The following is a 25,907-nucleotide window of genomic DNA, read 5'->3' as shown; positions in this document are numbered from 1 at the left end:
AAGTGTCTGCCATCAGCTCAGGTCATGATCTCAGGATCCTGGGATCAAGTCCCACAATGGGCTCCCTGCTCAGCGGAGAGTCTACTTCTCCCTCTCTCTCTGCCCCTCCCCTGGCTTGCCTTCTCTCTCTCTTGCTCACTTTCTCTGTTAAATAAATAAACAAACAAATAAATAAATCTAAAGAATAAATCTATGAAGGGGTGCCTGGCTGGCTCAGTCAGTACAGCAATCTTTGGGTTGTGAGTGTGAGAGCCCCACTCTAGGTATAGAGATTACTTAAAAATAAAATCTTAAAAAAAAATAAACCTATAAAAAAAGAATAAATCTATGATAAAGTACATCATGAATACTTTTTTCCTCTCAAAAGTGTAGGATTAAAAATTGGAATTATTACATTTACTATATTCTCAACATATTTTTATATACATAGTAGCTTTTGGGTCTTCCCAGATTCAAAAGCACCAGCCAAAACACAGAGCCAGAGGGAATGCAGAGAACGGAAAGTGTTGAGCAAAGAGCCTGCGCCAGATAAGCCGGAACTGTAGACAGTCCTGCAAGCGTAGCAACACCAGGGCCTGCCTGTTAGTCCCAAAGATATATAAGCTCTTTGTCAGGGAAGCTCTGGAATGTCATCTGTCTTAAATTACATCCACCTGGGATTATGTTCCACTGACCAATATGGACAGATTACTGGAATTTGAAAACCTCACTTTTTGGGTAATTGACATTTAAGCTGTTTGAAGTTTCTCATTAAGGTTGCTTAAGAAATTAACAGCAGATGTAGGAAACTAAGTGTATAGTATTCAGAGAAATGAAGTCACCTGAAGGCTCCAAATAACTAGAAGCATTTAAATGTAGTAAGTGCATTAGGAGGAAAGGATGAACTAGCCTGCCCCACAGGCTACAATTTCATCACTTTTTCTCTATTCCTACTAGGTTTCCCAGCACATTTTAAGTGTAATTAAAGGAAAGGAGAAAGACAAGAGGTTGACATGATGAGGGACTACAACCTAGACCACAGTTCTAAGAGCGAAGCACTAACTTGATGGAGGCTGAGAGAGAGTAAACATCTCCACCGCCTACCTGATGCCAACAGGATGTAAATCTGAAATCCTGGGCTGGCTTTGGAGGCCCTTTGCTGCCTGGCCCCAAACCCCCTGCTCAGCTTCATGCCCAGCCCTTTTGCCACTAGGCAACCCTGACTCTACAACAACCCCCTCCTCACCCTCCTGCTGTGCCTTTGCATATGCAGTTCCCTCAGCCAGGAATGCCCTTCCCTCTCCTATCATCCTTTCAAATCTGCTCAGAGGTCAACTTCCCTGGGAATAGTCCCCATGCCCTCTAAAGTCACTCCTGCCTCTGCTTTACCACTTCCCATGCCACATTCAGTTTGCTCAACATTTACTAAGTACCCACCATGGGCCACAGCACTAGGCTGGCTATTCAAAGAATAAAATATAATAGTGGTAGAATTGTCCTTTCAGGGTCTCATTCCCTGACCCAGGCACCTTAGACTACACACATATCTTACAAAAGATGTGCCAAATAAAGCACCTCCAGGTACCTGGCATGGGGACCTGTGGAAACTTCCTTCCCTTCCTCATTTTTAGGAGCCGCCTAGGACTTAGGAAGAGGCATAGTTCTTATCCTTTCCAGGAGAATGTATAAATGAGTGCCTGAATAATAAAAAGAAATGTGTCAGGGCGCCTGCGTGGCTCAGTCGTTAAGCGTCTGCCTTTGGCTCGGGTCATGATCCCAGGGTCCTGGGATCGAGTCCCACGTCGGGCTCCCTGCTCAGCGGAGAGTCTGCTTCTCCCTCTCCCACTCCCCCTGCTTGTGTTCCCTCTCTCGCTGTGTCTCTCTCTGTCAAAGAAATAAATAAAATCTTAAAAAAACAAAAAAAGAAATGTTTTATAAGTACCTCTTACTTAAAAAGAACACCATCAATATGTTTTAGAATTTCTTGTTGTAAAGAAATGTTCTACGAAGTAAATACTTCTCCCATTTACCTGCAGGATAAAATGAATAATGAATCCTGTAAGAAAATGGTTTTGCCCTTACTAAAATAAAAGCCAAAGTAAAAAAAAAAAAAAACCCACAGAAAGAACACCACATCAAGCAGTAAGCCATATGGTTGTGAAGATAAAGGTAAGTTTTTTATCCTTCATTAACAATAATCCTGGAAATACTAACATTTTTACTATGCCTCAAAAACAGTACACTAATTAGTAAAATACACCTGTGTCAACAGTCCTGTTTCTATCTTTAAAAGTCATTTCTTCAGCTGATGCCTGGGGTCCTCATTTAGCACATTAAATGTGTGTGGAGCCTAAAAACTGCTCATCGCTGCTGGTCACTGGCTAGTTGCTAACGCTTAGCGGTTCCCACATACAACAAAATGTGTGGAGCCAGCCAGCTGGTTTCAGAAACTTGTTGATGAGCAGTTCCACCCAGGCACTACGTGGAGACAGAAATAAGGAAGCATGGAGCCTTGTCCTCAAGGAGCGTACAGCCCACCAGGCATTGGAACAACAACAGAACTCTGCCCCTATCAGCCTGTGGGTTCATTTAATTCCCAACAAAGAAGTCCGAGAGTAGGAGGCTCTTCTCCAACAGTGGTCAGTAATCCAGTGTTGGCCATACATGTTTTTAGCCAAATCCAGAAGGTCAAGCCTTTGAGGACACCTCACCCTAGTTATCAACCAGGGTATCTGGGGTGGGGGTGAGGAATGGTGTGGGGCAGGGAAAATACAAAAACAGAAAAAATTTCGGAATAAAAGCAAATATTGTTTTGGATCCTGCTAAGATTCCTACACTGAACTGAAAGACAGTGACTTTTTTTCTTTTTAACACACCTTCCAGTTGCTGAGTTGATCCTGAGTTGAAAGAAAGTAGTATGTTCCCCAGGTGAGAAATTCTGCAATAAACAGAATGTACTTGGGACAGAAATACTGGCTGGAGGGAGATTTATACCACATGGACTCAGACAGGCTGGGTTCTTCCAGTGATACCTCAATGCCAAGGTAAAGCCATGTTTTGCCATTAAAATATCCCCTCCACCCACAACTCATATTCGTAAACAAATAATGTAGACAAGCATGTGCAGACACCCCTTTATGCTTTCAAAAACTCTTTCAAAAAAAAGGAGAATATAAGGAATCTGAAAACAGCCCTGGACTGTGTTCAAAAACTCAAGCCAAGAAAGAACCTTCAGATTTGACATCTTAAATTAGCAGGAATGTTTAGACAAATCTATAATCTAGGAAAACATACATACACCCACACTCACACATAAAAAGTTTGCCTTTCCACCCTCTCATGTCAAGTGAATAATGAGTAATGAATTCTGTTTACTGTGACCCTATGGTGATTTTTTCATTCAAGAATATTTCATAACTACCTACTATGTGTCAGGCACTACATTGGGCACAGACATAAAGAATACACATGGAGTTTCCAGTCTAGTGGATGAGACCAAACATAAGAGGGAAACGCACCCATTCACATCACATTAAACAGGATGCTCTGAGGGAGGAACATGGGGTTGTGAGGGAAGACATGCTTTAGATGGTCATCCCCCTCCCCAAGGAGGTGGCTTTTATGTATTTATCTTACTTCCTTTTCACATTCATTGTTTACCGATGTTCTTATGAGCCAGGCACCATGCATTCAGTGCATCTCATTTAATTCTAACCACTCGCTGTGGTAAGTAAAAATCTGCTTTACAGATGACAAAACTAAAGGGAGTTGGCTAGTAAGTGGCAGGGCTAGGGCTATCACTCAGGTTTGTGTGACCTTGGGGAAGTGTCTGAACCCCTCTGACCCTCAAACCCCATGGTCTGCCTTCCTTGCTGGAAAAAGCAAGAGAAAGCCAACGATGCCAGCACGAGCACAGTATGTGAGAAGGGTGGAAGCAGATGAGCTACAAGGGGTAGAAGGAACAAGACCAGACATGCCCTAGGGGGCTAAGGGAAGGAGCTCTAAGGATGCTAAGCAGAGGGCTGAAATGAACTGATCTGTGTACTTAAAAATGGTTTGGAGGAAACCACAATGAAATACCACTTTACACCCACTAGGATGGCTACGATAAAAACAATGGAAAGTAACACATGTTGGCAAGAATGCAGAGAAACTGAAACCCTTATGCACTGCCAGTGAAATGTAAACTGGTGCAGCCACTGTGGAAAAGTTTGATGGTTGCTCAGAAAGTTAAACATAGAATTACCATATGACCCAACAATTCCATAGCTAGGTATATACCTAAAAGAACTGAAAACAGGTACTCAAATGAACAGGTACTTAGGCATGAATATTCATAACAGCACCATTCACAAGCACCAAAAGGTGGAACAACCCAAATGTCCATCAACTGATGAACGGGCAAACAATATAATATATACCTACAGCAGAATACTATTCAGCCACAAAAGAGAATGAAATACTGACTGATACGTGCTACAACATGGATGAGCCTTGAAAACATGCTAGGTGAAAGAAGCAGTCACAAAAAGCCATATATTATATGATTCTATTTACGTGAAACATCCAGAGCAGGTAGATACAGTGACAGAAAGCAGACTAATAGTTCTGCCAGGGGCTGGTGGAAGAGGGAACAGGGAGTGACTGCTAAGAGGTAAAAGGTTTTCCTTTGGTGTGATGAAAATATTTTGGAACTAGATAGACTTAGAGTTGCACGACATTGTAAATGTACTAAATTGTACATTTTCAAATGGTTAATTTTATAATATGAATTTTACCTCAATTTTTAAAAATGGCTTGGAGGGGTACAAGTGGATATAAAAGACCTTTTTCAAAATGGTCCTGATAAGAGATGACCACCACCAGGCTGGTGGCAGTGAAGACAAAGAAAAAGGGACAGATCCAAAAGATATTTTTGGAGTGGTCCAATAGGTCTTGATAACAGAATACACATGGTAATATCTATGCAGGTCATGTGTAACATCAAAGGCAATGAGGGAGGTAAAGCCAGGCAGCCAATTAGACAGATGCCATAAGCTCAAACCTGAATCTAGGAGAGTGGGTAGGGTAAGCCTTATAATGGCTCCTTAAAGACATCCAAGTCCTAACTCTCAGAACCCGTGAAGTCATTAGGTTACATGACAAAGTGGAATTAAAGGTGCAGATGAAATTAAGGTTGCTAATCAACTGCCCTTGAGATGCAAAGGATAGCCTGGATTATCCAGGTGGGCTCCATTTTAATCAACAGGTGACCTTATAAGAGGAAGAATGAAGCAAGAAAAAGAAAAAGAATAAGAAAAAAAGATGGTGGCGGGAGAAGACTTTGACCCACTTTGCTGGCTTTCAAGACAAAGGAAGGGGCCATGAGCCAAAGAATATGGGCAGTCTCTAGAAGCTAAAAAAAGACAAGGAAATGGATTCTCCCCTAGTCCCTCCAGAAAAGAATGCAGCCTTGCCAACACCTTGGTTTCAGCCCATTGAGACTCATTTCAGACTCCTGATCTCCAGAAGTGTCAGATAATAAATCTGTCCTATTTTAAGCCTCTAAGTTTGTGTCAATCTGTTACAGGAGCAGTAGAAAACTAATACAGTGGGGAAGAGTTGACAAGAGGGAAAACTCAACAGACCTGGCAACAGATGGGGTGTGGGCAGGAAAGGGAGATGAAGGCATCAACCGTGACTCAGGGTTTTGGTCCCAGATGATCTTAACAGAGGAAATGGTGGGAAAAGCCATTAGAGGGGGTGAGGGCTTCAGAGAGAAGGGACAGATGGCTGCTGTGTGAGAGGGCCAGGGAAGGATGGCTTCTAGGAGGAAGCAGCATTTGGGACAGGTTCTGAAGGATGGACAGAACCTAAGGATGAGAAGTGGGAGGAAGAAGGTCAGCAAACTGGAGAGGAGAGAGGGTTCAGTGGGTGTGAGGCATGGTGAGAGTTCTGGTTGAATGATGCAAGGTAAGCCGTACTGGAAGAGATGTTAAAAAGGTGGATGATAAATGAGGAGGCATGTGCACACCATACTCGGGGGTCCCGACTTCATGCAGCTGGCAGTTAGAGGGTTTCAGGGAATTTATGCTGTGAAAGGGGGTGATCAGAGCCCACTTTAGGAAACTTAACGTCAGTAAGAAGTGAGTCTAAGTGTGGAGGGTCCGGGGGGGGGGCAGGGAGCTTTCTAAGTAAGTCCTCTCCCCAGTCTCAGGCATGTTACCAGGTCACCTGGTAAATCCCTGACTTTTCTGCAGCACAGGGAGACACTGATGACCCAAATTCACAGCCTGGACCCTTGTCCAGAGACTGGAGGACAGGAAAGGCACCACAAGCCTCTCCTATGTTCACTTTTGCTTCCCTGGTAGAAGAGAAATTCTCTTTAGTGGCCTGCCTCCTTTGCAGATAAGGCATTTGGGAGGAGTTACAAACATGACATTAGCACATGCTGGTTTTCTCATCTTCACTAGGCATCACTAGGTGAGCTGTGGAATATGAGAGCTAGAACAGGCCCGCCCTGAGAGCACTGAGTTCCATGCACTGGGGTGTTTATGGGTCAGCATGAAAGCACTAGAAGGGCAGGAGACAACTGGAAGGGGATAGAATGCAGGCAAAAATCACACCTCTACTTTTCTGAGTCAATTTGCAGATTAGACCAAAATTTAGGATATCGACCTCTGCCACTGAGCTTATTCTAAGTTCTGTATTTCCAGTATATCCAAATTATTTCAAAATCATAACCCTCTGTACTGTGGCAGTCAGCAGCCACATGAACTAAGGGCTTGAACAGAGCAATTGGCAGCAGTTCCTGCTGCAGAGAGGGAGAAAAACGAAGACACCTCCTGTCTGGAAGATCTAAAGGGTACGGATGAACAACACATGAACAAAAAACCTCCCAACACGGAAGGAAGAGTTCAAATCAATTAAGTGCAGACTGAACCCATAAATTTGGGGAAGGCAGAGCTTTTATTATCTTCAATCTCTGTTCAAATTGAGCTGAAATAGACCAAAATAACTAAAAGCTCAAAAAACCATATATTATATTTCTGAGTTCTCCAAAGTTCTCTTACTTTAGGTCAAAAATTCCTTTCTAGATTATGAAATGTCAACTGGCAGGAGGCACTTAGTCCACCCTCCTTGTTTTAACTGTGAGAAAAATAAGGTTCAATTTAGACAAGGTCCTTGAACAAGGTCAAGGACTAACTACAGGGTCAGCACTGGACTAGAACCCCAGAGTATCTATCCAGGATCTTCTTGCTTATACCACAGAGTTAGTAATTTAATTCAATTTTGTGAATTTTTTTTTTTTGGCATTTGTAAGAAAAACTTGAACAGCACCAATAGGAATATTAAACTAATTCTGATCTTTCGGAGCTTAAATAAGTTTCTACTTTAATCTGAACTAAAAGTATTTTACTGACGGCAGAAATCACCCCTGGCTGAACTGTGACTCACTGGTATAATTTAAAGATGCTATCACTGTTCCAAAGAAATCCACTTTAGACTCAAAACCTAAACATCACATTTCTGTGCTCTACATAAAACATGCACTAGCAATAGCCAAAAGGTGAAAACAATCCAAATGCCAAAAGGTGAAAACAATCCAAATGTCCATTTGTGGAGGAGTGGATTAAAAAAAAATGTGGTATATACATGAAATAAAATATTATTCAGCCTTAAAAAGAAAGGAATCTCTAACATATGCTACAATATGGATGAGCCTTGAGGACATTATGCTAAGTGAAATAAGCCAGACACAAAAGACAAATATTGCATGACTCCACTTATATGAGAATACAGAATAGTCAAATTCATAGAGACAGAAAAGAATACTGGGAGTGCCTGGGTGGCTCAGTCAGTTAAGCATCTGCCTTCGGTTCAGGTCATGATCTCAGGGTCCTGCGATCCAGCCCCGCATTAGGCTCCCTGCTCAACGGGAGTCTGCTTCTCCCTCTCCCCTCCCCCCATTCTCTCTCTCTCTCTCTCTCTCTCAAATAAATAAATAAAATCTTTTTTAAAAATTTAAAAAAGGGACACCTGGGTGCTCAGGTTGTGATCCCAGGATCCTGGGATCAAGCCCTGCTGAGCAGGGAGCCTGCTTCTCCCTCTCCCTCTGCCCCTCCCCCGGCTTGTGCGCTCTCTCTCTCTCTCTCTCTCAAATAAATAAATAAAATCTTTTGAAAAAATTAAAAAAAAAAGGAGAACACTGGTTATAGGGGTTGAGGACAGAAGACAATGGAGAGTTATCACATAGTGGGTACAGAGTTTCAGTTTGAGATTATGACTAAGTTCTAGAGATAGATGGTAGTGCTGGTTGTACAACAATGTGAATGTATTCAATGCCACTAAACCATACACCTAAAAATAGTTAAAATGACAAATTTATGGGGGTACCTGGGTGGCTCAGTCAGTTAAGACTCCAACTCTTGATTTCAGCTCAGGTCATGATGTCAGGGTTGTGAGATTGAGCCCCGAGTCTGGTGGGCTCCGCACTGGGTGTGGAGCCTGCTTAAGATTCTCTCTCCTCCCTCTGCCCCTCCCCATCTCCCTCTCTCTCTCCCTCCATCCCTAAAAAAATAAAAATAAAAAAATAAGATACATTTAAGATAAATTTGTTATGTATATTTTACTACAATAAAAAAGGCACTAATCTCCAGAAGCACTATCTTAAATACTTCATTTCTGAAACCTTTTTTTTTTTTTAAGTAGGGTCCACGTGGGGCTTGAATCATGACCCTGAGGTCAAGATCTGAGCTGAGATCAAGAGTTGGATACCTAACTGACTGAGCCACCCAGGCACCCCCAAATCTGTTTTTCTCTTATTTGGCAAATTTATATATTTACTACGTGCCAGGCACTGTTTTAGGGCTGCGATATATAGCAATGGGATAAACAGAACAAGTGCCTATTCTCATGACCATCTGGGGGGTGGGGGATGATGGGGTGAAGACAGACAATAAACAGATAAACACACACTATGTCAGGTGGAAATGAACACGATGGAAAAAACATCAGGTAGGGTGAGAGGGAAGAGAGTGTGGGGTCTAGCTGGTGGGGGGGCAGTTGCTATGTTGTATAGGGCTATAGGGAAAGACTTCTCCCATGGGTGACATCTGAGGAAAGACTTGAAGGAACAGAGTGCCCCAGAATGGAGACAGTGCTGCCAAGGAGACAGTATGGTTGGATGGAGCCAATAGAGGGAGGAGTAATAAGGAGCCTTGGGGCACAGACCTACTTCTTAAGTTTCTTATAAACTTTTCAAGGGAAAAGATCAGTATAGAAATATTTCCTCTGCCATATATGTGTCTTTCATTTCTCTTAAAGAGGGACAGAAAAGGCCTGGCTGGCTCAGTCAGTAGAGCATGTGACTCTTGATCTTGGAGCTGTGAGTTCGAGCCCCATGTTAGGTATAGAGATTACTGAACTAAAAAACATTTTTTTAAAGTGACTGAAAAACCAACTCCGCTATTTTTTCTGCAAGAGGCAGGTTTGTAAGGAGACAATTTACATCTCCCATTGCTAGAGCGCCCTCCAGTGCCTCTGTGTGAAAATAGCATTTGGCACAGATTGTTCTTTTTAATTTCTTAAACTTCTGTATTTGGCCAAAAGTAAATACCATCCTTGACACGTATAGCAAGAAGGACACATCATCTTTCTCGCAAATGATACTGTGAGATTAAATAAGAAAACAAGGCAAGTGTGCTTTAAAATAAGCGTGCACTACTTGTAAAGCAGTGCAACGTACACATGTGCAATGATATTTTTAAATGACCATATAAACTTTTAAAAGGTTCAATCACAGACCTGTACTCCTAAAACAAATAATACATTATGTGTTAATTAACTGAATTTATTTTATTTTTTTTAAAGATTTTATTTATTTATTTGACAGAGACAGACACAGCGAGAGAGGGAACACAAGCAGGGGGAGTGGGAGAGGGAGAAGCAGGCTTCCCGCAGAGCAGGGAGCCCCATGCGGGGCTCGATCCCAGGACCCTGGGATCATGACCTGAGCTGAAGGCAGACGCTTAATGACTGAGCCACCCAGGCGGCCCTAATTAATTGAATTTAAATTAAAAAAAAAACCTATAAAAAAACTTTTAAAAGGTTCATAGAGTCTCTTATTTTTTTTAATTCAATTTTTTAGCAATATAGAAGAACTTTCAGTCAAACAGTGAACACAATCTACCACTAAACTGTGACCCTAATTTTATTGAAGGGGCAAGTAGGGCAATAAAGTAAAAAGTGTCTTCTAAAATTTCCAATATTTGGGGGCGCCTGGGTGGCTCAGTCAGTTAAGCATCTGCCTTCAGCTCAGGTCATGATCCTGGGGTCCTGGGATCCAGCCCTGCATCGGGCTCCCTGCTCAGTGGGAAGCCGCCTTCTCCCTCTTCCTGTACCCCTCCTCTCTGCTCATGTTTTCTCTCTCACTCTCTTTCTCAAATAAATAAATAAAATCTTTAAAACAAATTTTTTTAAAATAAAATTTCCAATATTTGCATGTTCTGAATATTCGTATTTGAAAAGTGTCCAGCAAATACTTACAGAATACTATAGTCACTCAACCTTCTCAGCCAGAACACAGTAAAGGGAAACAGATAAGTAAGACTTGCCCACACTAGCATCCTATTAAAACAGAATTTTTACTTTCTCACAGAGACTGACTCTGAATCCTTTATTATGAAATCAGCACCTCTGTCAATCTCAAAAGCCTAAGAGGAAGACATTACATATGGTGTAATTCAAAAGAGAACTTGCAGGAGAGGTAAAATTTCATAGCTGTTTACAGAAACACCTACAAGTGAGGTCAGCGTGACAGCCACCACCACAGAGAGAAAAGCCGCCCTGACTGAGAGCCAGGGGATGGGGTTTTCTAGGCCTGGCCTGCAAGACAGTCTGTGCTTACTTTACCGTGCTTTACTTTACTGGGCCTGCTGATGCCAAGGAAAATGGGCAGATGAGCCTCCAAAGGGCATATTGCAATCCAGGTATCTTTCGTCTTTCTGGAGGGTGATTTGAAAACAAGCATCAAAAGACTTAAAATGTCCATACTCTGACCCAGCAAGTTCACATACAAAAATTTACCTCCAAGTACATGAGTAAGAGTAACCACAGAGATTTGGGTGTAGAGACATTTATCTCTGCATTTCCCAAGAGAGAAAATTTGGAAATAGTTTAAATGGATAACTGGAATTACATACACACAAATATATATACGATAGAGTCATAGAACAATAGTGAAAATCAATGCTCCAAGATTAGGTTAACATCCTAAAATTTAACCAAAATATAAAATCAAAGCAACTAAATAAAAAGCCACCTTAAAACTGGCTTATAGTGGGAAAAGGAAAGAAGGGAAGAAAGGAGGGAGGGAAGGTGGGGAAAAAGAAGAGAAAGGAAAGAAGGAGGGAGAGAAGGAGATAAGGAAGGAATGAGTCTCAATTCTGGAGCCCATTTATTATCTACAGCATTCAAGTGTATTATTTAATTGATAAGCCATAAAACACTCAAGTAACATGAAATAAATTAAACCTGTTTTAATTACAATGGATTTAAATTCATCCCCAAGTGGCCTATATGAAAACATAAACATTATTTCCTTGATTTTTTTTTATTAACTAATAAAATTCTAAACTTAACTGGGCTGAGCAATGTGTAGAGGAATAATGAAGCAAAATATAACAATAGAACACAACTCCAGTTGCACTCAGGGGCAAGAAAGCATATTGTTTTTACAATTAACAACTCTTCCAATCTTAAGAATATTTATCAAACCTACCAATAACCACTCCCCAAGGGGCCCAGCTTTCTTCTCCCTGACTTCCTAAAATTTTAGCCACACGCATCTGCGGACCTCCTCACAGGGAGTCACACATAAAATAGCAGCTCCTAGGGAGCAGCCACCACAACATTCAGTTAAGGGAAACTGTGACCAAAGACTGTTCTTAGAAATTACATCAATCAGACCCCGGCTGTTGTAAAGCCGTAACTGCAGAAAGTAAGAACTTCAGTGAAGTGCAGATGCTGAGCGGTGCCAGCCACCATGTGGATGCAATCTCACTGACCATATATGATATCCTCCACCAGACTCATCCACAACCAAACACATATGTTCACTTTCTAAGTCTCAAATGTAACTTCAGAGAATATTCCATCTTCAACACACCACCATGGAGTATTTCTAGAATCATAAAGTGCATATGCCACTCAAACATTCTGCAAAACTGGGGCACTCAGGAGAGTTCCTTGAGACGCAGAGACTTTGGTCGCCACGGTTATTCAGAGGGGAGTAAAGAAAAGCATGTGTGGTGAAACTGTCCTCAATTCCCCTATGGATCCACGGGGCGAAGAGCATAGAGAGTAATGGTTTTTCAGTCAAGAATTCATCTTCAGGTCCCAGCTTTCCCTCTATTCATTGGCCTCTCCCAACCATACAGGTTACCCAATGTCCTTTCTCCTGGCCTGCACCCACACAGATGGTTCCGGTTCACAGCAAAACTCTATGACAGAAAAAGAGTACAATGGGAGCAGAAGCCCTGTGCAGCTGGGATAGATCCACAAGTAAAGGCTATGCTATTGAGTAGACTTGGCACAGTCTTCTTTAACAAACAGCACCTTGCTGGGAATCTCCCCTTGCAGGGACAGCTTCTCCAGGAGGTACCACCCATGCTCATGTGCATCTTCCAATTCAGGCCCAGCTCCCACTTGTAGTTCTTGCTCAGCAGCTTGGCTGTTGCCCACTAGTTTTTGCTCTGGGATACTTCATTTCCCACCAACTCCTCTCTCCAGCCTGAGGACATGTCCCCTGCTCCCATGCTACTCCTCATCTGTGTACCCCCTCATGGTATTTCCTGTATCCCCAGAATTCTCCTCCCTCTTTCTCTCCTCTCAGCCTCCAACAGAGGCCCTTCTTTATCCATTAAAGCATTCTGAATACTCTGTCCCATTCCATTTTTTTTTTTTAGGAGGCCATTCTGGAAGTCTTTAGCTCCAAATCTTGAACTTCTGGTCTACCATCTTTGATCATCTTCACTTCATCCTTCAGTACTCACTTCTCTACCTCTAGAGTGAATAACCATCCTGCTTTGCCTGAAACAGAGAGGCCTCCTGGAATGTGGGACTTTTACTGCTAAAACCAGGACAGTCCTGGGCAAGACGAAATGGTTGGTCCCTTGCCTCCCTCGATCACTTAAAGTTACTTTCTGTGTTATAACCCAAAACATAATTTTTGTTTACAGCATCCTCTTTCAGCTTCTCACCATGCACTTGGGCAAGTGACTTTCTAATGATGCCAATAAATACTTTAAAATAACTAACATTCCACATTGACCTATTAATAACAGTTCAGGTGGCAAAGTACACATATTCTTATTCTGAGTTCTTATCAAAATGATCACTTTAGGGGCGCCTGGGTGGCTCAGTCGTTAAGCATCTGCCTTCAGCTCAGGATATGATTCCGGGGTCCTGGGATCGAGCCACACATCGGGCTCCTGCTCTGCGGGAAGCCTGCTTCTCCCTCTCCCACTCCCCCTGCTTGTGTTCCCTCTCTCGCTGTGTCTGTCTCTGTCAAATAAATAAAAAATCTTTAAAAAAATGATCACTTTAAAATTTCTCAGTTCTTTTTAATCCCTGCCTGCTTTTTAGCATTCTTTCTATAAAGGTTTCTCCCCTTTCTCTCTCATGCTTCTGTTCTTCTTTGCCCTATCGTCTCTCCCCCCCATACCTCTTTTCTCCCCTTTCCATACTCCCTTTTAATTCCTTCCCTCCCTTCTTCCTTTAATGGCCTCACAGTAGTATAGAGGGACAACAGTGGTTGTCATCACAATCTTAAAAATCTTCAAAACTAGGGGCGCCTGGGTGGCTCAGTCATTAAGCATCTGCCTTCGGCTCGGGTCATGATCCTAGGGTTCTGGGATGGAGCCCCGCATCGGTCTCTCTGCTCAGCGGGAAGCCTGCTTCTCCCTCTCCCACTCCCCCTGCTTGTGCAGCCTGCTTCTCCCTCTCCTACACCTTCTGTTTGTGTTCCCTCTCACTGTGTCTCTGTCAAATAAATAAAATCTTTAAAAAAGAAAAATCTTCAAAACTGAAGCCAACTCTGCAAAAGGGACTACTGGGACCTTTGACAGGTAACCCCATCTTACACAACCCTGCTGCCTCCTCACATACTGTCTGTTCTTGCCGACCCAGTCACAGATGCTTACTTTGTATCTGGCCCTCTCTAAACTGTCTTCACCTATTTTCCATACCAGGTTCCTCTCTAACCGGATACCGCAAAGCAAGAGGTAGTTCCTATAAGAGTTTTATTACTAACTGCTTCAGAAAAGAGAGCATCAAGATAAGAAGTAAAAAGAGATTATAGGGATCAGAAAACTCAGAGTTTGCTAGAGGTAGTTAAAACAAGCCTTAGAGGGCAATTTATTATTAAACGCTTATATTAAAGCAGAAAGGTCTAAATTCCCATCTTAAGAAACAAGAAGAAAAGGGCAAATTAAACCCAAAGTAAGCTTAAGATAGGAAATAATAAAGATAGGAATATAAATCAATGAAACAGAAAACAGAAAAAAAGGAAAAAAAAATCAATAAAACTAAAAGATGGTTCTTTAAGAGCAGTAAAACTGACAAACCTCTAGCCAGACCAGTCAAATGAAAATGAGAGAGAAAAAATTACAAATATCAGGGAGAGAGGGCACATGACTACTGACAGTATGACCATTAGAAGGATGCTAGGGCCAGCGGTGGGAGTTAAGGGCTAACTGCAAATGGGCTTGAGGGAATTTTGGGGATGATGGAGATTTGGGGCGTGATCTAACACTGGACTGGAGTGATGGATGCACGTCTATGAATTTACTAAAGATTATTTCACACTTACAAAAGATGAATTTTATGATATACAAATTATACCTCATAAAGCTGTAAGAAAAAGGATAAGGGATTATCATGAACAACTCTACGCCCATGAATCTGATAACTTAAGATGAAATGGACAACTTCCTTGAAAGACACAAAGGACCAAGGCTCACTCAAAAAGAACTGGATACCTGAGTAGCCTTCTATCTATTAAAGAAACTGAATTTGTAGTTAAAATTTTTCTACAAAGACTCCAGGCACAAACATTTAAGTAAAAATATGGCCAATTCACACTAACCACTCAAGAAAATAGAAGAGAACACTCTCCAATGAATTCTATGTGGCCATTATTATCCCCATACCAAACCCAGAACAAGACAGTACAAAAAAAACTATAGGCTAATGTTCTTTATGAGCACAGATGCAAATAACTTTAATAAAATGTTAGCAGATTCAATTCAACAATATATAAAAATACATCATGAGGCACTTGGGCGGCTCAGTCAGTTAAGCATTTGACTTTGGCTGGGGTCATGATCTCAGTGTCCTGGGATGGAGCTCAGCTTCAGGATCCTCACTCAGCAGGAAATCTGTTTCTCCCTCCCCCTCTGCCCCTGCCATTGTTCCCACGCTCTCTCAAATAAATAAATAAAATCTTTAAAAAAAAGTCATATATCATGATCAAGTAGAGTTTATTCCAGGAACACAAGGTTAGCTTAACTTTAAAAATCAATCTAGGGGCACCTGGGTGGCTCATTCGGTTGAGCGCCTGCCTTTGGCTTGGCTCATGGTCTCAGGGTCCTGGAATGGAGCCCCGTGCCAGGCTCCCAGCTCAGCGGGGAGCCTGCTTCTCCCTCTCCCTCTGCTGCTCTTCCTGCTTCTGCTCTCGCTCTTGCTCTTTCTCTCTCTCATAAATAAGTAAAATATTAAAAAAAATCAATCCAATTCATCATATTAACACATTAAAGAAGAAAAGCCACATGATCACCTCAATGGATACTGAAAAAATATTTTATACACTCAAACCCATTCTTTTTTTTAAGATTTTATTTTTCTATTTTTTTAAAGATTTTATTTATTTATTTGACACTGAGAAAGACAGCAAGAGAGGGAACACAAGCAGGGGGAGTTGGGGAGGGAGAAGCAGACTCCCCGTGGGAGCAGGGAGCCCGATGCGGGGCTCAATCCCAGGACTCTGGGATCATGACCCAAGCCCAAGGCAGACGCCTAATGACTGAACCATCCACGTGCCCCATATTTTATTTATTTATTTGACAAAGAGAGAGAGAGAACACAAGCAGGTGGAGTGGCAGGCAGAGGGAGAGGGAGAAGCAGGCTCTCCGCTGAGCAGAGAGCCCAATGTGGGGCTCAATCCCAGGATTCCAGGATCATGACCTGAGCAGAAGGCAGACGCTTAACTGACTGAGCCACCCAGGCGCCCCTCAAATCCATTCTTGGCCAAAATTCTAAGCTGGAGTGACTTCAGCAAAATTGCAGAGAAAGGACCTTCAAAAACCCAATCCTCCATAAAAGCAATGAGAATACTAGCAAAAATTGTCAAAATCAACTTTTTTAGAACTCTAGAAATTAACCAGAGGCTTGCAGCAATCTGGGAGCATTACTTCAAAAAACATGGACGAATCTCAGTAAGAACATAAACTATGTGGGTTTTTTTAACTTACCCGCTCCCTCTTCCCAGTTCCGAGGTAGCCTTGAAAACCAATAGCCACTATCATGGTCTAAAACCAGCTGCCTGGCAGCCACTGGAGGAGGCAAGGCAGGGTTGGAGCTCTTTCAAAGCACCATTTACAGAGAACTGATACTATTTGACCTATCTGGTAGTTCCCTGGAAAACCCCACATGCAAGGCTCATCCAGCTCAGAGCCTGAACAGTGGGCATAGCATTTTCCCTGAGGGTGTTTGTCAAATCAGAAGCAATTATTTAATATCACTGCTACCTGAAATGGCAGTTAACAGGGCAAACAACAGGCTAACCAAAAGCTTAAAAGGAAAAGGTGGAGCCAAGAATATACAATGGAGAAGGAATAGTCTCTTCAACAAATAGTGTTGGAGAAACTGTATAGCCACATGCAGAAGAATAAAACTAGACCGCTATATTACTCCATACATAAAAATTAACTCGAATGGATTAAAAATTTGAATATAAGACCTGAAACCATAAAATTCTTAGGAGAAAACATAGGTGGTAAAGTCCTTGACATCAGTCTTAGCAACGTCTTTGTGGATCGGACTTCAAAGGCAAGAAAAACAAAAGCAAAAATAAATAAATGGGACTTACATCAAAGTAAAAAGTTTCAGGACAGCAAAAGAAACCATCAGGAAAATGAAAAGGCAACCTACTGAATGGGGAAAAAAATCTCTGCAAACCATATATCCAATAAGGGGTTAATATAAAATATACAAAAGGAATTAATTCAACTCAACAACAACAAAAAACAACCTGATTAAGAAATGGGGAGAGGGCGCCTGGGTGGCTCAGTTGGTTAAGTGACTGCCTTCGGCTCAGGTCATGATCCTGGAGTCCTGGGATCGAGTCCCACATTAGGCTCTCGGCTCAGCGGGAAGCCTGCTTCTCCCTCTGACCCTCTCCCCTCTCATGCTCTCTCTCTCTCTCAAATAAATAAATAAAATCTTTAAAAAAAGGAAATGAGGAGAGAATCTGAATAGCCATTTTCCAAAGAATATATCCAGATGGCCAATAGGCACATGAAAAGATGCTCAACATCACTAATTACTTGGGAAGTGCAACTCGAAACCAAAATGAGATCTCACCTAATACCTGTAAAAATGGCTATTATCAAAAAGACAAAAAATAACAAGTGCTGGAGAGGATGTAGAGAAAAGGGAACCTCACACACTGCTGGTGGGATTGTAAACATGTACAGCCACTGGAAAACAGTATGGAGGTTCCTCAAAAAACCAAGAACAGAACTACCATATGACCCAGCTATTCTACTTCTGGGTATTTATCCAAATAGGAAAACTTTAGTTAAAAAGATATATACGCCCCTGTTTATTGTTATGTTCACTGCAGCATAGTTTACAATAGCCAAGATACAGAAATAAAATGTCCATCAATAGATGGATAAAAGATGTGTTATATTTATACAATGAGGCCATACTCAGCCATAAAAGAGAATGAAATCTTGCCATCTACAACAACATGGATGGATCTTAAGGGTATTATGTCAAGCAAAATAAGTCAGATGGATAAAGACAAATACCATAAGATCTTACTCATATGTGGAACCTAAAAAGCAAAAGAAATGAACAAACAAAACAAAAATAATCTCATACAGAGAACAGACTAGTGGTTAAGGGGGTGGGGGGATTGGCAAAATGGGTGAAGAGGGCAACTGTATGGTGATGGATGGTCACTAGACTTGTGGTGGTGATCGCTTTGTAGTGTATGCAGATGTCGAGTTATAAAGCTATACACCTGAAACTTACACAATTTTTTTTTAAAAAGGAAAAGATGGAAAATGAAATGTCCAAAGGCAGTTTTGAAAGACTCTGACATATTCCTGGGATTCTAAAAGGCCACATACATGTGTAGTGCTACTGCTAGCAGACCCACCTTTCAAGAAATCCTAAAGGAAGTTCTTCAGGCTGAAAGTAAGTGATCCCAGACAGTAATTCAAATTCACACACATACAAACACACACACACAGTTAAGTAAGTATAAATGCATATTCTTGCTCCTTTCTTCTCTTATCTAATTTAAAAAGAAACTATATAAAAGAACATTATATGATTGTGTTGTTAGGTCTATAACATAGAAATGTAATATATTTACCAATAACAACACAAAGCAGATGAGTGAGAACAAAGATGTACTAAGCTAAAAAAGGGCACCACATGGTGACTCAACTCAACAAGAACAAATGAAGAGAACCAGAAATAGTAAATAAGAAGGTAACTATATCAAATACTATAAAGTGTGTATGTACTTGCATCTCCTTCTCTAAGTTTCTTTAAAAGACATAAAATTGGGGCACCTGGCTGGTTCAGTCGGTAGAACATACCACTCAGTCTCAGGGTCGTGAGTTCAAGCCCCACACTAGGTGTGGGGCCTACTTCAAAAATAAATAAATAAATAAAAATAAAAGACATAAAATTATATAAGTAAAACTACAACAACGTATATACTGGGTTTGTAACACATAAATATAATATGTTTAACTATAATACCATTCAGCCAGGAGTCAGCTTGAGATTCTCTCCCTCTCTGCATGCGCTTGCTCGCTCTCTCTCAAATAAATAAATAAATCTTAAAAAAGAAGAAGAAAAGGTAAGGAAATAGAACTATATAAAAGGAACATTTCTCAATCTTCTGGAATAAGTTAGTATAAATCAAAAGTAGATTCTGATAAGTTAAGATGTATATGGTAATAATACAATGGAAAGTTATCAAACCATAAAAAGGAATGAAATTCTGATACATGCTACATTATGAATGATTCTTGAAAACATTATGCAAAGTGAAATAAGCCAGAAACAAAAGAACAAGAATTATATGATTCCACTTACATGAAATATCTAGAATAAGCAAATTCAGAGAGACAGAAAAGTAGATTAGAGATTACCAGGTGCTGGGGAGGAGTTCTTGCTCAATGGGTATGGAGTTTCTGTTTGGAGTGATGAACAAAATTTGGAAACAGATAGTGGTAATGGTTGCACGACAGTGAGAATGTGATAATGCCACTAAATTGTACACTTAGAATGGTTAAAATAACAAAGTTTATGTTACATATATTTTATTTTACCACAATTCTTTTAAAAAAATGTATATGATGGGCGCCTGGGTGGCTCAGTTGGTTAAGCGACTGCCTTCGGCTCAGGTCATGATCTTGGAGTCCCAGGATCGAGTCCCGCATCGGGCTCCCTGCTCAGCAGGGAGTCTGCTTCTCCCTCGGACCCTCCCCCCTCTCATGCGCTCTCTCCCTTTCTCTCTCTCAAATAAATAATAAATAAATAAATAAATAAATAAAATCTTTAATTAAAAAAATGTATATGATAAGCCCTAGAGTAACCACTAAAAAAAACCCTTTAAAAATACAATAAAAAAGTAAAAAAAATAGTTAGAAATCATTAAAGAAATTTATTCACTTAATGCATAAGAAAGCAGTAAGGAAGGAAGAGAGGAACAAAAAAGACATGAGACATACAGAAACCAATACTCAGTAAACACACCACGTAAAAGGAAAACTACAGACCAATATCTCTCATGAACATAGATGGAAAACCCTCAAGAAAACATGAGCAAATCAAATCCAACAATGTATAAAAAGAATTAAATACCACGACCAAGTAGGATTTATTCCAGGTATACGAGGCTGGTTTGACATTCAAAAATCAATGAATGTAATCTGTCACATCAACAGGCTAAACAAGGAAAATCATATGATCATATCAATTGATGCAGAAAAAGAACTTGACAAAATCCAATATCCATTCACGACAAAAAACAAAAACAACTTACAATGGATCACAGACCTAAGTAAGAAAATATAACACTGCAGAACTTTTAGAAGGAAATACAGGAGAAAATCTACGTGACTTTGGATTTGTCAATGAGTTCTTAAATATATCAGCAAAAGCAGGGACACCTGGGTGGCTCAGCCGGTTAAGTGTCCGACTCTTGGTTTCAGCTCAGGTATTGATCTCAGGGTCCTGGGATCTAGCCTGGCTTCAGGCTCTGTGCTCAGCGGGGAGCCTGCTTGAGGATTCTCTCCCTCTCCCCCTACCCTCTCTCAAAGTAAAATCTTAAAAAACAAACAAAAAATGGTAAAAGCATGGTCCATGAAAGAAAAAAATCAATAAGCGTGACTTCATTAACATAAAAAACTGCTGCTCTGTAAAAGATACTGTTAAGAGAATGAAAAGACTAGTCACAGACTGGGAGAAAATATTTGCAAAACATGTATCTTATAAAAGACTTATATCTAAAATATGCAAAAAATACTTAAAACTCAACAATAAGAAAACAATCCAAGGGGTGCCTGAGTGGCTCAGTCGTTAAGCATCTGCCTTCAGCTCATGTTATGATCCCAGGGTCCTGGGATCGAGCGAGCCCCGCATCGGGCTCCCTGTTCGGCGGAAAGCCTGCTTCTCCCTCTCCCACCCCCTTTGCTTGTGTTCCCTCTCTCGCTGTGTCTGTCTCTGTCAAATAAATAAATAAAATCTTTAAAAAAAAGAAAACAATCCAAGAAATAGGCAGAAGATCTAAATAGCTCACCAAAGATACACAAATGGCAAATAAACTTATGACAAGATGCTCAACATCAGCTGACACCAGGGAATTTCAAGTTAAAACAAATTAACTTTAAAACAACAACAGATCCCACTACACACCTATTAGAATGACTAAACAAAATTTTTTTAACTGATACTACTAAATGCTGGCAAGGATGCGACAGCAACAGGAACTTTCACTGACGATGGGAATGCAAAATGGCATAGCACTTTGGAACGTAGTTTGGTAGTTTTTTTTACAAAACCCAATATATATTTTACCACACAATCATACTCCTAGGTATCTACTCAATTAATCTGAAAACTTATGCACATAGAAAACCTGCACAAGATGTTTAGAGCAGCTTTATTAAACCTTAATAGAAGCAACTAAAATGTCCTTCAGTAGGCGAACAGACAAACAGATTAACCAGGAAACATCTCTAAAATGTAATATTCAGCAACAAAAGAAAATGAGTTAAAAAGCCATGAAAAAGACACGGAGGAACCTTAATGCACATTGCTAAGTGAAGGAACACTGTCTGAAGGACTATATGACTATATATGACTCCAATTATATGGCATTCTAAAGGCAAAACTTTAAAGACAGGAACATGATCAGTGCTTGCCAGGAGTTTGGGAGGAAGCAGGATGGATGAATAGGTGAAGCACAGGGAATTTTTAGGGAAATAAAATAATTCTGTATAATATTGTTATGGTAGATACATGGTATTATGCATTTATCAAAATCCATAGAATTTTATAGCAAAAAGAGTGAACCTTAATATATGCAATTTAAAAAATTCACCTGGGAGGTAGGGGAATCCCAGGAAAGAATGCAGACTGTGACAAGGGAATCTACTTGTATCACGATGTATGAAACAACCTCACTGAAGTGGATGGGAGGAAAAAGCACCGACCTAAGTAACTAAGGAAATGACTAGAGCCTATTAAAGGAAAAGGAACTGCACATAAGTACTGTACTTCGATAGTTTTTTCCCATGGAGTATGGTCTAACAATTCAAATACTGCTATATGTGTATGCTGAAATTGGATGGTGGACGGTGGGAGTCAGGCTTTTCTTTTTTTGGTGCTGGTGCGGGGAAAGGCCAAGTTTCTAACTGTAGTAGTAAAGATTTATTAGTAAGCAAAGGGGAGGAGGCTAGAATGATCCATGTGGTAATGGATTAGAATTGGAGGTAATATGAACTCATGTTTAGCCTAATATAGACACAGTGGTTACATATAGAAATATTTAGAGGCACCTGGCTAGCTCAGGCTACAGAGCATGTGACTCTTGATCTTAGGGCCATGAGTTCAAGCCCCACCTTGGGCCCAGAGCTTACCTAAATAATGTATGTATTTATAATATATGCATGGGTCACAATTCACACATATTTTTCTTTGCTCTGTCAGTGGAGAGGGCTTAAAAGACACTCCTACCAGTAGCACTCCTAGGAGTGGGGAGTTATGCTCCCCCAACTTGAGAGCCAGCTATTTACATAAATTGAGCAGTGGCTACAGAAAGCAGAAGGGCCAGAGACAGGATGGAAGGGGAAGCATCAGGAAGAGCACTGCAACAGGGGAAAATATTGGAGACTCGGTAGACAAGTCAGGAATGGTCCCTGCCTACCAGCAATGGTGCTAATACTCTAAAAAACAGAAGGATAAAGCCACCAGAAGCAGGCCCACCGGCCTGAAGCTTAAGTGCAACCCAACTCGGGTAGAAATTAAGCCATCTGTAAGCAGTTGCCATTTTTGGCAAGTTGATAATTTGGCACCTTTACTGCTCCCATCTCCGTGTGTTCTGAAGGGGCAGAAACCCAGAGGATTTAACCCAGGGTCTAGGCTCCCCGAAGCACCCAGCATGAAGGCCCGCTGTCACGGCCTTAGTAGGACCTGTTAAGCGTGTGGAGAAATAACCAGTGCGCTAATAAGGATGGCAAAGAGCACTGTGAGACGAGTCCCAAGCGCTTTAGAAGTAGGTGACTGTATGTGGTCCCTGGACCCATTATTAAACAGGCCGCAGACGCTGGCCTGCAAGAAAAGGGACCTTCTGGAAGGGTCTGCGTATACGGCCTCAGCAGCATCTCTGGTTCCGGGGGTGATCCCCTGAGCCCAGGGCCACGTACCAGGCTCAGGTCTAGAAAAGGGGAAGGTATGATGTACAAGACCGGGTAGGCCCAGTGCAGGACACACCGGTGAGTCAGGAAGCCCGGAGCAAGCAAATAGAAGAAGTTCTGGACCAGGAGCCATAGACTTGGTTTCGGAACCAAACTCTGCCGTTCTCTGCTTTGCGTCACTTAGCCTCCCTAAGCCTGTTTCCTCATCTTTATAAAGAAGTCTTCCGGCTTCTTCACACGGTGGTCAGGGGATCAAAGGAGATAACGGAACGTGTGCATGTAGTTGGCCAACAGGCAACTGCTAGCCCAGCGGTTCTCAGAGTGTGGTCCGAGGGCATCTGCGAGTTCCTGAGACCTTTCGAGATGGTCTGAGAGGTCTTCCCTTTTCCAACTAGCGTCTGCCGGAGCCCAGAATCGCTCTGTAAACTTCCTCCAGAACAGCTGATGAGACTCCAACTGTCCTTTATTAAACCAAAGAAATTTTCAAAAATATATACCACGCCCCTCTTTCACTACATGTGTTAAGATGTTACGGGTTTGTCATTTGTAAATGAGTATTTTTAAAAATTCCGTTTTAAGGGCGCCTGGGTGGCTCAGTCGGTTAGGCGACTGCCTTCGGCTCCGGTCATGATCCCGGGGTCCTGGGATCGAGTCCCGGCGTGGGGCTCCCTGCTCGGCTTCTCCCCCTGACCCTCTCCCCTTTCCTGCTGTTTCTCATTCTCTCTCAAATAAAAAATCTTAAAAAAAAAAAATTCTGTTTTAATTCCTCACACCGTAAAGATTAAAAGATACAAGAAAACTCTAAGGGGTCCTCAATAATTTTCCGGCAGGTAAAGGGGTCCTGAGGCCAGTCTGGGAGCCGCTGTGCAGAACCAACGGGTGGAGGGTGTTCTCACTCAGCAGGCGAGCCGTCGCTCACAGGCGGACTCCAGGACCCTTTTACAAAACAGCCGTAAGTTCGCGGCTTCCACTTGTGGGAGAGACTCGTTGTGTGCTCTGGGGCTGCGAATCCGAATGTTTGTACCCATTTCCCGGGCCCAAGCAAGGACCCTCCCACAGGGAGGCAAGCGCAGGAGAGGCGACCGTCGCGGAGCGTCGGCGACCTTGGCAGAGGTCGAGCCGGCGCACGGGAGGCGCGCGGTGCTCCCGGCCGGCGTGGGGATGGTTCCCGGCAGGGACTGGGGAGGCCGGGCCGGGTGGCGGGGGACTTAGGGACCTGAACTCACAGCCTCGGCAGCGCCGCCGCCGCCGTTCCAGGGAGAGCTCTCCACAGCAGACGCAACGCCATCTTCCTGACGCGCGCGCCCCGCCTCAGGCCTGTCCTTCCTCATTTCGCCACGCCCCTATGGCCCCGCCCCCAGGTGGGCCCGCCCCCCGCAATCCCAGCCGCGCCACGCCTCGTCCCCCGAAAGCCGTGCCCTTTGCCTGACGCACCTGTTCCCACCCCGAGCCCGAGGTGTCCCTGCTGCCAGAAACTTCTGCGCTGTCATGGCAGGCAGAGTAAGGGCTCCGAGTGGTTGGCCACTTCTTGAGCGGTTTTTCTGGTGACTGAATCCAGTTTTCCCCGTGCTTCTGGGTTTTTTAAGGCGACGTTGAGAGACTTTGCGTTTTCCCAACCAGAACAGGCCAATTTTTCTAGGGATTAGTTGCTTGTGTTGTTAAAAGTACTGCCTAACAAATTCGTGAGCCTCACCTTGTGCACGCCTTAACAGGGAATCCATTATGGGACGTACATTCCTGTAATAGAATCAGAAGAGCTGTGGGCAACTTTCTGGGCCAGAGAAATGCTTGCTGAAGACTCAGTCAGCAAACACAACACGTCACTCTAACTCCTTCCTGTCAGTTTTTCAGCAAATACAACTCCTGCCGCTTCACAGTCGGGGGACTGCTAAGGTATTAAAACAGACTTTACTAGCTGTGTGACTTTGGTTAAGCTACTTAAGCTCTCCGTGCCTCAGTTTCCTCCTCTATAAGATGGGAATATTAATAGTACTCACCTCATAGGTCTGTTATAAGGATATCTTGAGTTAATTTATATAAAGAGCTTAAAACCTTGCTGGCCCAGAGCAAGTGCCCTGTAGCGTTAATTCTCATTATTATCATCATCATGTCAATTCCCTTCTTGAAACCCTTTGGTGGCTTCCAATGGGAAGCATTTAGAATAAAACCCAAGTTCTTCACCACAAACCTGAAGGCTTTAGAGGATCTGGTCCCTGCCTATCTCTCCACCTTATTTCAACCCCACATTCTTCTTTCCACTTTTTTTTTAAAGATTGTATTTATTCATTTGAGACACACAGAGAGAGAGAGAGAGAGAAAGCACAAGCAGGGGGAGTGGCAGAGGGAGAAGCAGGCTCCCCGCTGAGTCAGGAGCCCAACGTGGGGCTCCATCCCAGGGCCCTGGGATCACGACCTGAGCCAAAGGCAGACACTCAACCATCTGAGCCACCCAGGTGCCCCTCTTTCCACTTTTTTTAAGTTCACTAAGCCATCTCTCACTTCAGGGCCTCCCCCCCCCCCCATGCTGCTCCCATCCCCAGAACCACAGCTACACCTTCTTATCCTCCAGGATATTTAGACTATCTGCCACCTGCTCCGAGAGGGTTGCACTGACGACCCAGAGGGTCCTCCCAATCTATTTCACTGTCACAGCAACCTGATGGTTTCCATCACAGCCCTCATCACAGTATTGGGGGATTTGTGAACTCACTTTCTTATTGT

General features: G+C 42.3%; 1 protein-coding gene across 6 annotated transcripts in view; it reads right to left on the bottom strand.

Annotated features, from left to right (window-relative positions):
• CLYBL (citramalyl-CoA lyase) overlaps window positions 1-24,495 on the bottom strand; it is a 253,009-nt gene extending 228,514 nt beyond the window's left edge. For 5 of the 6 annotated variants that reach the window (XM_028112045.2, XM_088021886.1, XM_028112043.2 and 2 more), the window contains exon 1: window positions 24,413-24,488. In XM_028112045.2, coding sequence (XP_027967846.2) covers window positions 24,413-24,474 — 62 coding nt within the window. In that variant the 5' untranslated portion in view covers window positions 24,475-24,488. Of the gene's footprint in view, window positions 1-24,412 lie in introns of all 6 variants that reach the window. The other variant, XM_088021888.1, reaches the window with a different exon arrangement.
• Between the last annotated feature and the right edge of the window lie 1,412 nt (window positions 24,496-25,907).

This window comes from Eumetopias jubatus, unplaced genomic scaffold (genome assembly GCF_037043125.1).
Source record: "Eumetopias jubatus isolate StellerSeaLion01/CBP00866 unplaced genomic scaffold, mEumJub1_p1.0 scaffold_3, whole genome shotgun sequence".
In the NCBI taxonomy this organism is placed as follows: domain Eukaryota; kingdom Metazoa; phylum Chordata; class Mammalia; order Carnivora; family Otariidae; genus Eumetopias; species Eumetopias jubatus.
Note: the sequence above shows the minus strand (reverse complement) of the source record. Positions and strands in the feature narration are given on the sequence as shown.